This window comes from Rhea americana, unplaced genomic scaffold, assembly GCF_003343005.1.
Source record: "Rhea americana isolate MKP2758 unplaced genomic scaffold, rheAme1 scaffold_263, whole genome shotgun sequence".
Taxonomy (NCBI): Eukaryota; Metazoa; Chordata; class Aves; order Rheiformes; family Rheidae; genus Rhea; species Rhea americana.
Genome location: NW_028186383.1, coordinates 957,970 through 973,693, shown reverse-complemented (window position 1 = coordinate 973,693; position 15,724 = coordinate 957,970). Strand labels below are relative to the sequence as shown.

The following is a 15,724-nucleotide window of genomic DNA, read 5'->3' as shown; positions in this document are numbered from 1 at the left end:
AAAAAAAAAAAAAAAATCCAGCTACTACAAATGCCAAAAATTTGGCTTTAAACATCCATTGAGTTTTGCAGCTTTTCTAATTTGACCTTTGGATTCCATATACTGGAACTGTAATACATAGAAGTAGTAATACCAAATTTATTGCAACTGCCTTTTTTTTTAAAAAAAATGGTTGATTTGTAATGATTTAGCTTACTCTGTGACCTCCACAATTTTCATTACATCAGAACTAAGAAAATATGAGTGCACACAGAACTGGCCTGAACCAGAACAATATCAATACTCAGGGGCCCGATGTCTGTTAGGCAAGATGTGAGGGAGGTCTGTTACCATTTCTTTGAAGAATCCCAAGGACAGCACATTTTGTGTAGAGCGAGAGATTTGCTACAAGTGCTGTAGCCCAGGGAGAGCTGAGATATATGCATTGCAAGAAATCAAGAGAAAAGAGAGTGAAAGAACATCATTTATAAAAAACAGCTTGACTGAGCAAGTAAATCTGATTACCTGCGCTGTGCCACTATCATCACGATGGCTCCGCGGGGAGCGTGTCCATTTCTCACTAACACCATATTGTGTCTCAGGACATACAACTATTATATCAAATGTATCTCTCGATCGCTGGATAGCAGTCTGCTTTCTGGCACATCTCAAATGCGTGGATAAATACTCAGGACTATACATGCTGTTCTCCATTACCCTACATCTGACCTTTTTCAAAGCATATGCACACAGATTTAATTCACTTGCTTTGGCTTTTCTCAGGTTATTCTTGATTACACCAATTTGCGTTTAGAGTAGGTGAGAGTGCTCTTACCCGGGTTGCAGGTCGTGCGGGACCCCGAGTGAGACAGGGGTGTGTACGAAGCACGGGACCTTGAGCGAGGAAGGGTGGCATAAGCTGATGGAGAGGTAGAGTGGGACAGGGTGGTATACGCAGAGCGAGACCAGGTGTTACTATAGGAGGAGCGGGACAGGGCGTTGCGATCAGGGCGTGAGAGCGCACTGTACGCAGTGCGGGGCAGGGGGGTATATGAAGAGCGCCCCRTGGTGCCCCATGCCAACCGAGGTGCAGGAGCCCAGGTGGAGCGCGAGGCCGGGCACGAGACGGCGTTGCACGAGGGACCCCACTGCGAGCCGCACAGGGAGCGGGACGCCGGGGCGCACACGGCCCGCGACGCAGGGCGGGACGCCGGGGCGCACACAGACCAGGCTGTTGCAGCTCCCGAAGGACGTGAGGTCGGGGGGCACACGGAACAGCTTGCTGACACATCCTCCAGGCGCGAGGCCAGAGAGCTTGCTGCTACAGCTTGCACGGAGGTGGAGGCTGGGGAGCACAGCGAGTGGGCTGCAGGAGGTCCCACGGGGCGAGGGGCTGGGGCACATGCTGAACGGGACACGGAGGCGTTGCCTAGGTGCAGCACTGGAGTAGAGCTGCGTGCAACAAGGGGCACTGGGGCAGCCCCTGGGCAAGGGCCTGGAGAGCACCCGGCGTGGGCTACTGGGCCACACACAGGTTGAGAYGGTAGAGTGGCCATGGAGCCACTTGCAGCAGGCTGAGATGTTGGAGAGGGTGTGGAGCTACAGACATGGGAGAAGGAGGCAGCAGGTGTGGAAGGGGCTGTTGGTGGTGGCACAGAGTGAGATACTGGAGAGCACACGGGGTGGGATGGAGAAGCAGACACGCCGGTAGGGACTGGATGGGATGCTGGACTGGGGCTGGAGCCAGCCATAAAGTGATTCAGCAGAGCACTCACTGCGTTATTTGCTGGGACTGACACCGAATAAGACATTGGTCCCCCTCTGGGCGGCTGTGCAGAGCCAGGCCCCGACTCAAACATCACATGAGGCATTGGGGTGCACACAGGGTTGGCTGCCGGGACAGACATAGAGCCATACACAGTAGGAGTCATCGGGACACAGGTAGGGGGAGGCCCGGTCTCGCACACAACCCGGAAGCCAGGATCACATCCAGAATCAAAACCAAGATTGCCGTTTGGACTGAAGCCTGGGTTGAGAATGGTGTTGCATAAGGGATGGCCTGCAGGGATGTACACAAAGTCGTACACAGGTGGACCCCCTGCTTTGCAGTTGGGGTTGCACACTGGGATGCACATATATTCGCACATGGACTGCATCCCGGGGTCCCCTGCAGGGACAGAGGCAGAGCTGTTGGCTGGGAGAGACCCGTTCTCACAAACGTGGAGAGATCCGTTCTGGCTCAGGGGGAGCGTGCCGTTCTGGCCCACAGGGTTACACACTTCAGCRCTGGCACTCCCCTTGCAGTAGGCAAACTTGTGGCACCCAAAGTTGGCTAGGAGCTGGTGTTTACCAAGCCTGTAAGGTGTAAACTCCACAACGGTTCGTGCTTGTTGATTGGAAGCCAATGTTCCCAAGCTGAATGAACAGAAAGAAAAAAATTAGGGTGCTCCTCCGCCCTACATAGCTCATAGTCCTGAAGCACTAGAAGTTGATACATATTATTAGGTTTGATTTGCTATGACATTTTCAGAGACTGTTTGTTATGACAGCTTTGTTGCTTCTTACCTCCCCAAAAAATCAGTGTCACGAAAAACATAACAATTTCCTTCTGCAAAAGGACATGTTATTTCTACCCATGGAAAATTCTACTATCCTATAGTAAATTCTATATAATTTTTGTACTTTACAGTTAGCATTTGGAAACTTCATCAAGATATTCTCTGGGCATAACAATTTCTTAAATTCTTCAATAATATAATACATTTAACTCATAATTATATTTATTGCTTTCCATTTTCAATTGTCTAAGTTTTATGAGGGAGCTTTGTGGCAGCTTATTATCACTCAGCAGGAAAAAACTCTTAAGAAAGTGCTTCCCCTCAAAACTAGTCCAGCTTCTATCAGTTTTCCTTGTCATGAAGGACAGCAATGCACCTTAATGATCAGCTACCTTTTCTAGGATGCTATTGCATCCTTGAAGTTTTCATTTGCTGTGATTAACATGTTATGAGCTTAGAATGCACATTGCTATTTTTCATTATCTTTTTATAATTTCTAATGTTCATGGCTATGTAGAGGAATTCTATTATAAATTCAGTAAGATTACAAGGATTCAGGGACCCATCCAGAATTTCTTGCCAAGGAAACTATGTATTTCCCTTCAGATAGAAATTTGAAAAAAATACACTTAAATTATATCTTAAGTAAAATGGAGAATCAGTGTGTCTTGCCAGCTGTAAATGATCCATCAGTTTCAAGAAGAGAGAAAAAGGTAGGGGAGTTTCAGAGTAACAAGGGGCACAAAGTCCTCTTCAGCTTCTCAACACCCAGAATACTAGAACTGTCTTCTTCAAAACTCGCTCAGCCTTTAATCAACCCCAAATACTATCTCCATCTAAATAGTCATTGAACTTACTCAATGGTCATTGGTTCTTTGAATAAACCACAGCCTTCTAAAGTCATTATGCAGTTCTTCATATCTTCCTGGAGAGGATTGCAGAAGGAGATCTCTGCAGTGCATGGTACTTTCAGCCTGGGTTGGCTTAATAGCTAGTCAAAAATAATAAAAATAAAATTTTTGCAACCCTCACAATTAGCTTTGAAGTAAACAAATGAAAGGAAAAGAGAGAGGATATTCATATTCATGTTTTACTTCAATGATCTGTATAGGTCAAAATCTATTGCTCTATATTTAAAATACACTGATCTTGTTAGAGTTGCATATTTTATGCACTACAGCTAGGCAGTGGCCAACAAGAGTCCTGAAGTTTGTTTCTTATATCATAAAGTCTGTTTTTATAGTTCTTTACCTTCACAATAACAGGTGGCCTGTTGATCACAATATCCCTGCTCACCATCAGAACATCTCCACACTCTGGATCTGAGACAGCAACTACTTTCATAATGTTGTGATCACAGAGATGAGGTCCATATTGACTATATGAGATACACAGCGGAATTTTTTTCACTGCGAAACAAATTTTAATTATTATTCTGACGTTTTGGGGTGATATATACCCTCTTTCCTCCCCCTAAAGGTTTAACAGGCCCTTACAATGCAATGACACTCAAAACAGATATAATGTTTCCTGGCTTAAGGTGATACTTTCAATGACTATAACCACATCAGCACATTTAGTAGAAAGCTCTTTTTTTTATTTAAATTTTTGAAGCTTTCATTTTACKGTAATTCTTAAAGCAATAATCCAAACCTAGGTGAATTAAAGTTTGGAAAAACAGAATGTGAAAATCAAATATGAAATTTCTTATTAATAGTGATATAATTTAAGTAAAGGATTCTTTTTTCTTCAATGAAATTATATTAATCATGAAAATAAGTATTCATGATGTGAAACCTTTGCAGTTCTCATTATATAGTATGTCTGAAAAATAATCACCTTAGTGGTCAAAATAAGCGTTTTACATGGGTTAACATCATCCGGCTAAAGGAAATAAATTGTTTTTCGAACAACTAGCTGTAACTATCTTTGTATTCAGAATAGAATTCATAGTAGAAATTTTAGCAAAGATAAGTTTTGAAGTGATCACTATGAACTCTAAATCTTGAGCAAGCAAAGGGTACGGATGACTTGTTAGAAAACATGCAGTAATGATACCCTATTTATTTTTGAATGACCTCCCTGAAGGGAGTTCAGCTGTCAAATTGAACATTATATTCATTTCACTTCCCACCGATACTCACAGGTCTTCACTAACCTTAGTCCTAAAAAAAAAGCCATCTCCTGAAAAGTGAATCAAAATGCATTAGATAAATCCACCTTTCTTACCTTCCCTTGGACCCAAGTTGACATTCACTTTGTCTTTCCAAAATTGATCCATTGGGCCACCATTGTATGTTATTATTTGTGCACACAAATTAAAATTTAGATTTTGGGGTTCACTACGCAAATTTTCAAGCACCCAGTGCAGTTGGACATCTTCACCGTACATAGGGCAGTTAGCCATCTTCAGCCTCATGTTAACACCAGAGTCACTCAGGAATGGGTTACGGAGAGATGATAGCTCTCGATCTATATGACAGTTGGAAGCATTACAGTACCCTGGGTGAATTCTTCTGTAAGCCCTGTAATAGGCCTCCTTGCTTTTCAGAGAACCTATTGAGGAAGACATAAGACAATTAACAGAGGTAGTCACATCTACCTAAATACTGAAGATGATTTTTTCCTCCTCCTTCCTAAAACCTAACCTAGTGGCTTCTTGTAAAACAAATCCACCAGCTAATAGAATTATAAAACATGCTAGTCTGAATGTATAAGAATATTGAAAATAAATATTTCAAAAAGATCATAATATATATTTTATTTTCATTAGTTAAATTTCAGAATTGAAATGTAAATCTCGAAATGTATAATTAGTATAAAATTCAAAATATAAGGGTTAGAGTGCTATCATGTCTCTCAGAAGGCAAAATACACCATTAACATTAAGATACCCAAATTTATTGTTGTTGTTTTTTCCAGAAAAGCAGAACTTGCACTTTCACAGCTCTAATCCACTCTACACTCCTCTAGGCAATTTTGCTGGTTAAACTCCTCCCTACTACAGAAAGATGAAAACTGTTAATCAGTAGCCCAGAAATAATAACAGCAGGATATCCTAGTAATACAAGAATTTAGTACGTGAGTGTATTTCCTGACAGACCTGGTACAAGAAACAATGGGGAAGAGTTAATCCAGAGTTTAAAAGAATTTAAGGTTTTTAGATAATCTAAAAATTTCCTAATATTTTAATCAGTACACAGGGGAGACCAAAATGTGTACACAGGAAGAGGGGTAATAAATGGAAGTAATAACTAGGCTATTTGTTTTGTTTGATTCATCTAAATATGCTTAGGTTAATTATCAAGTTCCTGTTTGAACTCTTCCTCACATTCCTCTTCCTCAAAAAAAGGCAACTTTAGATTGTTCTACTCATTTTAACATAGGATAGGTTACATTTGTTGATAATTTTGTAAGATTAGCATTTCACGTTTCTCTTAACCCATTTAATGACTTTTCATCATACCTTGTTCATACTTGTAAGTCCCAGTGACATCTTCACACTGGTCACTGCCAACACTCTTAGTGGTCAGATGTTGTCCACATGGCCAAGTGTCACAGAAAAGCTTTGTTTTCTGGCCATTGTTTTGGGAAAGCCAGCCAATGTAGTTTGAATTTAGCTGAGAAAACAGGTGATGACCATCATAGTCCAAATCCACTTCTCCTTCTCTGATGCTTCGAATCCATGTAGGACCACTGCAAGCTGAACCTAAGTCAGATGGAAATAAAAATTTTATGATGGGATATAACCTGAGAATTACAGAAACTGAGCAAAAGAAGCTTAGGAAAACAGTAACAGACAGAAAAAAAAGTCTTACTTGCCTCTGCCTGTTTCCAAGGGAGTGGGATCCAGACACTGCCAGTCACCGCAACATTGATTTAGGTCTCTGCGGGCCATCCAAGACTCATTCCAGCAGTGGTATCGCCTGTAGGATGGAGGAACATAATATTAAAGGCATCTCTTGAGTCAAGTTCAGTGCCTTCCTACGGAGCAAAATCATATTAGAGACAACCTTTTCACAAAACAGTCTCTGCCTTAATATTGGTAAAGGAGTTTGGGGACAGGGGTTTTTTGTTTTGTTTTATCATTCATCCTCTAAGTATATTCTAGAAGCCTGCACACCTCAGTGTTTTCTTTCAGCCTAACTTTCTCAGTTGGTAACATGCTAAAATGTAATTTTTGGTTAAATAGCTCTTTCCTTTTCTAGCATGTCTCTCCTGATTTTTCAGAGAGAAATCGCATATTGTCTTAGTTGTCTTTTATTGGCTTAGCAAAAGTTTTAAGTGTTTTCTGCTCATCTTTCTAAAATATGAAGAGCTGCAAAAAAAATCATTAAAAACACTCCGAGATGAGACTTGGATACAAAACTCTGGTGCAGTGAAACTATGAACATACAGGAACTAGGTAATAACATGAAATTCTTCCATGATTAGTGATAATGTGAACACGAGTTGAAAGTTTGCTAGGAATGAAGCAATCTGTGATAGGGAAAATCAGAAAGATCGCATAATTATCAACCAAGTATTTATGACTGAGGATAAYGATCATAATCTATGATAAATTTTTCCTTGCATTTTATGACCTTAATATTTTAATACTTAATATTTTTGGAGCTACTCTAAAATGGATGACCTTGTTTCATCTGAGAAGGATAAGCAGGCAGGATCAACCCTCAGGAGTCTGTTGAAATTTTTAGGAAATGTAGACTGAGCAGACTACCTCTTARGTAATCACATTTTTTAAAAAAGTATTATTAGAAAACTAAACAGCCTTGCTGCACCAAGAAAATAGATACACTGAACAGGCAGATTTCTTCTAGTCTTTCCATCATTCATTGTTTTTGGCAAAATTAAGTAAGTTTATTATTTATTTCTTATTTACCATAGTTTGTCTTTACCACACAGGATTTTTCCAGTACAGTCAAAAGTCTCATTGATTCCCAGGGGATTCTCAGTTGAGCATGGGAAACAGAAGTTTGTGACAACACGACTTGGAATGCCCAAACACCTCATCACTGTAAGGAAAAAATATTCATGAGTTATTATAGAAATGAATTGATCAAGCAAGCCTTTTATTTATTTTATAAATAATTCTCATGTATCCTAATTTTCAATAATTAAACACAAAATATGGATAGGGTGGCAATATTTGAGATGCAATGCCTCTTTCTTTCAGACTCCTTTTGAGTAATTGAAATGTAATGTGGAAAGAACCTATCAGAAATGAATGGCTTCTTACCCTTCCAGCTTACAAAGCCAATTAGATGATCCTTTGTAGGTTTAGAAATAATGATCCTGATCCTGAATTAATAAAACAACAGTCACAAATCTCTACTCAATGTTTTGTAAACAGTGTAGTGTATATAGATTCATTTACAGAATATCACTCAAAGCACAAAATTCTGCCTCCATGATGCTGTGCTTGCCTTGCATTTTTTAAAAAGCTACAGTATTAAGAACTACGTGGTATAAGGCTCAGAGAGAAGACAGTACTAGTTTTCTTCTTGCTTTTCATTCCATATGGGAAAATGATAGGTTGATATACACTACKCCAAGAAGCCATGTAATATTGTAACAAGGCAAAATATCCCAGTTGTTTCGTAGCAAAATGCTTATGAATAATATGCCTATAGTACTTTTTAGCATAAGAGGGTTTTGATCTTAGTTTTCTTTCTTCCCTTTAGGATAATTACATGAGCACAGATGGAGGTATCATACCTGTGCACATTACTGCAGCAAGAGACCCACAGTATCCATATCTGACTGGTCTACATCTGCCATTGTACCACTGCTGAAGAATAGGAATACTTCCATTCCAGGCAAATGGCTTAGTTCCTTTCAGATAATCATTGTTTTCTGGAATCTTCATGATACTGTTAGTGTTATGGCTACTTATCTAGAACGAGAAAAGAAAAACAACACTTCTAAACACCTGACTATATCCTCTTCTTAAGCATATGACACCACCAGAAATCTGCATGATGAATTATATTTTCCTGTGAAACTGAGCACAGAAAAGTTTTATTCTGCTATTAAGATTGTGTTAGATTACAGTGCAATTTATTCTTGTATAATATAATGCAGAGGTCACACACTGTTAGATCTTACCATGTGGTTCACCACCATGCTGACATACACAGGATCATTGCGCCAGCAAAGGTCTCGATCAGAGCCATGATGGTAACTTGCACCCATGTCTAGAACCTTCAAGCAAATATCCAGAATCCCATCTTCAAAAAAAAAAAAAAAAAAAAAAAAAAGTTAACACAGGTCTCATGGTATTCTGAAAGTTCCTTTCTTTTCAGTAGTGTAGTCTGTGCAACTCTCCCCCTTCTTCTCACTTTTTTTTTAATCCCAGCTACTAATAGTCTGCTTGATTTTGTCTGTCTACTTGAAGGCAGACAAAACAGGATCTCTTTAAAAATTAGGGTTTTTTCCTTATGTTTCACCAATGGGATCATTTTCCTTCAGAAACATAATATACTTCAGTTTTCCAAGAATACTCTGCAGTTTCCTCAACTCAGTTACAGAAAACTACCTTCTACTTGTTTGTGCTACTGTGAGAATTTCAATGATTTCTTGCTGTGCATGCATAGTCTGAACTGGTCCTAAGAGAGCTTTTACACTTCATACTATAGGATAAATTTCTGAAGAAATGTGTAATAAACTTATGTTACTATAACTTCATTGATTTACAAAAGAGGATGACTACTTCTGAAGAAATCTGCAAAATGTACCTGTCCAAAGTGCCATGGTCTAGAGGTAATATGCTTGTGAACCCCTTCGTACAGTATCCCATGTTCATTTAGAACATATTCTTCTCTGTGGGCTTGATTGTCCATATATACAGAGTCATCTAAAAAAGAGGCAAAGCTATCAGTTAGATGATATGTGTATTTTCAGCACTTCTAAGTCTTCTATTTTTCTCATCCTATATTTCTTTTCCTATCTTTCTTAAATATATGCTCTTAAACATGTGTAAAGGTGCTAGCTCTCTAAATGTTCATGGATAATTAATTTCTGCTCACAGCTTAATACTGTCTTTATTAAATCTCTCCTAGCTCTAGCACATTTATTCAAATGTGGTTTCAATTTATCTTCACACTAAACAGTTACTGCATATGGGAATATTTGCTATATAATGACTTTGACAAGGGTCCTACAAACTCTATGTTTGCAATTAAGACCAGAACCAAAGCTACAGAATTACATTCATATTTGTACTACATTATTTCATGGTAATATCGTTCACTCAAAAGAAAGACATTCTATAAGTGGGGAAAAAAAAAAAAAACAAAAAAACCCTTTGTCACTACTACCACTAAGAAACAAAATTAAAACACTTAATTGAGTCAGTCTTGAAATCACAGAAGGAAGAAAAAAAAWTAGAAAAGATCAAATTCCTCTGTTTCTCATGATTTTTATGACCACCTRCTTACCACCCAAGTAATACATTCTTCAACATTTTTACTCATCACTAACATTTTTCTTAAAACCACCAGAGTTCACTAGAGTTCTTACCTGCACACCAGGGGTTAAAAAGGAGATAAAACTCTCCAAGACACCGCTGGTATGTATGACCACAAGATGTGATTTGCATATTGAAAATGTAGCGGCCAATGCAGGCATTGGAGGGAGGAAACACACTGATATTGATGCATTTTGGCTGATGAGTTTTGTAAGAAGCACTCCAGCAGGTTTGATCTAGACATCTGCCCATTGGGAAGGTGCATTTCGTCTCATTCGACTTACAGGGTTTGAGGCCTTTACAGGAAAATAAGCACAACTTCAACCAGGCTGAACAAAGCGCATGTGAAAGACATGTGATTTACTTAGCAGTCATTTGCGATGTAAAGCTCCCAAGGGTGGTTCCCTTCTTCACTTTCGCAACAGGATGAAAATGCTGCACGTGGTAGAAGCAGTGCCCAAGTTAGGGGCACAGCTGATGAATGGATAGATACTATTTATCATGAAAGACTGTGGGAAATATTACTTACCAGCAAAGGAGTGGGAAAGACTACAGAGAGTTTGGGAGTGACTACCTGTCTCCAYGGTGAAAAAGATCTGGTCCGCAGCATCATCCCAGTCCCGATTTTGGAACTGAACGTAGAAGTTGAAGGCTTGGCCTCTCCTTATTATCTGTCTATCAGGTCCGAAGAAATGGGTATTATGGCACTGGCAGTTGGCAGGACAGTTCAGGTTAATATCTCCCAGCTCAATGACTGCAGAATTAAGAAATGAACAAGGAGGAGAAACAGATAATTGAGTCCACATCATTAGCTGAGTCAAGATTATGTGAAGCAGGGGATAAAGATGAAAGACAAAGATAATCGTTTTGAAAAGTTCATTCAAGTGCTGATTTAAACTTCAGCAATACTAAGAAACTATATAATAAGACAAGACACACATCCATAAAAGTATCCTTAGAAGTCCACCTCTTCCTTAGCTTGCAGGTAGAAACTTGCATAATGTTTTGATTTATAAAGCTGTGTTACAAGTTTCACAGCTTTTATATAGTGCTTTCTTGTTTTATGTATAACCAATGCCAAGGGATGATATTAATATCTCTACTTGAAAATTTGATTTTGTATTGTAATATCGCCTCCAAATTACAGCACATTGTCTACAGATATAATTACTTCTAAACCACAGGTAAACAGCAACTTTTTTTCACATGCTATCTGTTGAAAGTTGATATTTATATAGATAATAAAATAATAATAAAGCAAATCGAGTAAATAAAAGATTTGATAATAAATGGATGGGTCTGAAGGGTTAAAGAGCATTCACTTCAAGGGAATCATAGAAAATTAGATATGAACAAATATCAAAAAGAAATGTAAATACTGTTAAATACATATGTGCATGTAAATGTAAGTGTCTAGATCTACATTTCCAAAAACTATAAAAGGCTTGGAGACATCCGTTTATTACCCAAACTGAGACATCTTTAAGTAACTTGATGGAGAAGGAAACATTTGTGAATTATATATATATATATTTTTAAATGATGATAAACTGTCCCAATAGCTATGATTAGCTAGATAAAAATCTGAGATGATACCTTCAGGCATCCTGCCTGGCTATCAGCCATTTCACRGGGGTAATTATGTTCCTGGTGCCAGAAGCATGGGTGGCAACACCTATTTTTACTTATTTACATACAACTCATGCTTTTTAAAAGTACTTCACTCTAATTGAAGATAATGGGAGTTGCAAATACCCAGCAGTTTTGGAAATCAGGCTAATGGTACTTCAAAGTCTTGCATATTATTTTAATTTTGAAGGGTTACATCTGGTTCTGCTAAGCCTACAGAACCATCAAACTGGAATTTCTCTAACTATACCGGCATTAATTTGGGGATAGAAGGACAGTATGTAGCGGAAAGTAATGTTTCCTATCTGGAACTTAGGATGAATCCACAGAAAAGAAGATTCATCGCTAAAGCCCATGGGACATGGGCAGTTCTCACTCAAAGCAATGATGTTTCCCAGGATCACATCCTGGAAATGAATTATTACTGAAGTGAGCCAGGGGGGTGCAGTGGAACACCTCCCACACACCTTTTTCTCTAATTGCTTCTTCAAATCCAAATCATTTTCCTTTTCACCTAGGCATTTTAATTTGTTAATGAATAAATGAGTCAGCTCTTTAGCAGAGATCAGTAGAGAGAAACACAGAAGTAGGTGTTACCCATGTTAAAAATATGCACCGCCATCAATGACAACCAAAAATAGGGCAGGCTTGACATCATTATTACTGCTGATGAAGGTATCGTACTTGTTGAATGGAAAGAGTAAGAAAGTGGAACTGAAAATCTCATATCTTAATGACAGTTGTCAATCATAATGCAATATGTGCTGGTAAGAAGGATTAGGGCCATTCCTAGCACAGGCGAGGAGTTCCAGTGGTAAAGARCATCGAAAGAACCTGACACATTTTTACCTGTCATCTGGAGGAGTTCATAAACCCAAACAACAACCATACATCCACTCAATCCAGCTGAACTGGAACAGCAAGGAGTTGAGATATTACATGTTTCTCAGGGTAGTTCTCTAAAGTCAACCCACAGCTTAGCTATCAGCCTTAATCATCATAGCTGGATCACAAAAAAGTAACAATTGCTTTCTTAAGGAAGGGCCACACAGAGAAAATACTGAAAGCTAATCAGTTTCGTATCTCCGATGGGGTTTCTTCCACTGATAGAAACTCAGYCTCCAATACCAGTCACTATTTTTTTTTTAATCAATACCCACTTTGCCTTCATTCCGGAAAGATTACTTCACATTTCCAGTAGGAAATAACTGCTTCTAGCATGGGAATATTGAAAACTAAAACTTTGTAGTCAGTGCTAGAAATATTGTTTCGCACGCTTTTTGTCATTCTCAGAATCGGCTTTCTTCTCTGTAGCCCTCTCCTTCTTTTCTTTTAAAATCTTTCTGACTAATAAATAAGAAAATCTAAACCACAGAAATAATGTCCAGGCTCAAATCCACACAGCAATATGTATATTTTCCCTTATGTTCTTACAGCTGACTAGTTTACTACCTCAGTGTTCAGCCCTGATTCAAGCAATAAAGTTTCAAAGCACTCACCTTCCATTTTTCTTCTACATAKACCAGTCTCTCGAGCACACCGCTGGTAGAGCTACCTGCTTCTCAGCAAGATGCACTGCAAGGTCTGGCCGATCTCCTCTGTGAACCAACCTCATTTCTTCTCGGTAATATTTATATTCAGAACTAAAAGGCTGTCACACATATTGCATCAACAAAATGCCAGTTTACAAAGAGGTCCCACCCATGTGTCTACTGATGCTCATAAATGATTCATTTTAACTTGCAGTGTTATTAGGGAGAGTCCTGTGGCTGAAGGGAGGGAGAGTTCTTGGTACCTCACCTGTAGCATAGTGCCCTTAATGTCCCCAAGCTCTGCCAGTTTCAAAAAGATTTTAAGACCACGATGAATAAATTTTAAGACCACACTTTTCGGTGAAAGTAAATATTTTCAGTCATTTAAAGTACCCATAAATCCCACCACCTACTGTTTCCTTCTGGCTAGACATCTTTGACAGCCTATAGGAAGATGATAAAGAACACTAGTCCCAGGGCCTGAGCAGAATTTAGACTACTTCAGTCTGCCCATCAATGGGCATCTTTACTGCAACAAGCAGAAACACCAGTTTTCAGAAAATCTGTGTAGCACCATCTACTTAAGGGTAAGTCAGAATGTAATAAACAATTACAAATTTTCCCAGCATAAGTCGTAAAATAAACAGAAGAAATATGCTGTTTTTCCAAGTAAAAAAAAAATTAACTTAAAAAATACAAAAATAATTTATAATTTATACTTTATGTGCATTTACATGAGAGGACATAAGACATAAYCAATTTCTTAGCTAGTTAGCTTACTYCTTCTCGCTCCTCTCAACATCAATGTTGTTTTTGTGACAATTTCTGTGAAYAAAAAAGAAAAACAAAAAACAAAAAGCACCCTACATATTTTGACACAAAATGTTTTGCTTTATTTAGGTTCTGGACATCTTTAATAAACAAAACACAACAACTGCAGGAGAATTCTTTTTGTGCACTAACTCACTCAGTGATGAGGAMACCAACTTGCATATAAGAGAGACAGGCCCAAATTTCCTTTACCAAAAATCAGAACAGAGATTTGCAACAGTTGTCTCTTATTCTTGGAAAAAGCGTTTTGCTTAACATCACATCCAACTTAACTTCCCTCCAACAGAAGTTATTCTAATTTAGATAATTTTGTTTGCTTTTAGAGTTTTTTTATACAAACAGAAAAATCATTCATTAATACAGAAAGAGTGTAAACAATTTTAATTTAATGATTAGGATTCCTGTATAATGCCAATATAGTTAGAGAAATTCACCTGGCTTCCAATTAGTTCTTTAAGAAACCATAAAAGGAAACAATTTAACTAATAGTGAAATAACTTAGTTTAATAGCTTAACTATTCTGAAATAGCTTTCCACCAAAATTATAGCAGAGGGAAAAAAAAAAAAAAATCAGGAGCAGTTTTGCAAAAGTGTTTAAAAAAAAGCAGTGTGACTGATGTATATGGAAGTGACCATAATATTCAGTATGTTCACATTTGAAACTTGAAAATATTTGGCTAATTATTAGTCATGAAAATATATGTGAATTGCAAATATTTAATTCATTTTTTCATAGAAAAGCACATATCTAAAAATGGTATTGCAATATCAAATTTCTTTTTCTTATTATTTATCCTTTGACTATGAAAAACTACTCACTGGAAAATGAAAAATAATACTAAACAAACATTTAGTTAAAATATAACATAATGCAGCCATAACAACATAATGAGCTTTAAATCAACTTATAAAATAGAAATGATAGTGGTCTAATCATCCATCTGAGATCTATTCACAGATATATGCCTCTACTAAAATCCAGATAACATAGGTATTTAATAATAACCGTTTACCTGCCAGTCTGATCTTGATGGGACTTTTCAGGTAGCAATATGGCAGTCCTAGCCTTATAAACGGAAAATTAGCAAAACTGGTCACAGTTTCCAAGAATATGTTAATGAAAATCCCTGCAAATACCCTGCAAGTTCAATAARCTGCCTAAAAGATTTTAGCAAATGAAAGCTTATGACAAATAAAAGAAAATAAATAAGCATCAGTAAGTGGCTGTACCTGTGGGTTCAAAGAGACTTAATTAAGAGTTTAGAATAATAAAGGTCTGAATCAGAAGCTGAACACCTTCTGTATGCACATGAGTCACTGACTTTAGTAAGTATTTTTGCTTAGCTGGAAACTGCTTTGATGCCCATCTGTCTCTGCCAGATCACGATGTAGATCGCTGGTCCCAGAGCAGTCTCCCGCATACTCATGTTTCTGCCTATCGGTATGTGCATAGCCATCCCATCGCTGTGGCCAGCTCACAGCTAACAGACTGGTTGGTACTCTCGCTCAGGCCCCGCGTGCCTAAAGCAAGAACCTGAAACAGGCTARAAAATCACAGCACACCAGTTCTCTGGGTGTACTTAGTCTATTCTTATTTCTGTTGCCTTCCAAGCCCTGCTTCAAATGAGCTGGAAACAAGTAGCCCAGGTACCCACCAGGGCAACTGTGCTAAGGAAGGGCCAGGAAACCCAAGGGAAGAGTGAGGCTGAACCCAAAAAGTCATATGG

At 38.4% G+C, this 15,724-nt stretch overlaps 1 protein-coding gene across 1 annotated transcript; it reads right to left on the bottom strand.

The window, feature by feature from the left end:
* Positions 1-773: 773 nt before the first annotated feature.
* LOC146594299 (protein-glutamine gamma-glutamyltransferase 5-like) lies at positions 774-13,140 on the bottom strand. The gene is made up of 13 exons (XM_085307762.1): positions 13,134-13,140; positions 10,535-10,759; positions 10,059-10,301; positions 9,275-9,393; positions 8,646-8,774; positions 8,256-8,433; positions 7,420-7,552; positions 6,360-6,463; positions 6,004-6,246; positions 4,767-5,093; positions 3,789-3,946; positions 3,395-3,528; positions 774-2,394 (listed from the first exon to the last, which is right to left on the bottom strand). Exons 1-13 carry the CDS (start codon positions 13,138-13,140, stop codon positions 774-776), a joined length of 3,621 nt encoding a protein of 1,206 aa, XP_085163888.1.
* Between the last annotated feature and the right edge of the window lie 2,584 nt (positions 13,141-15,724).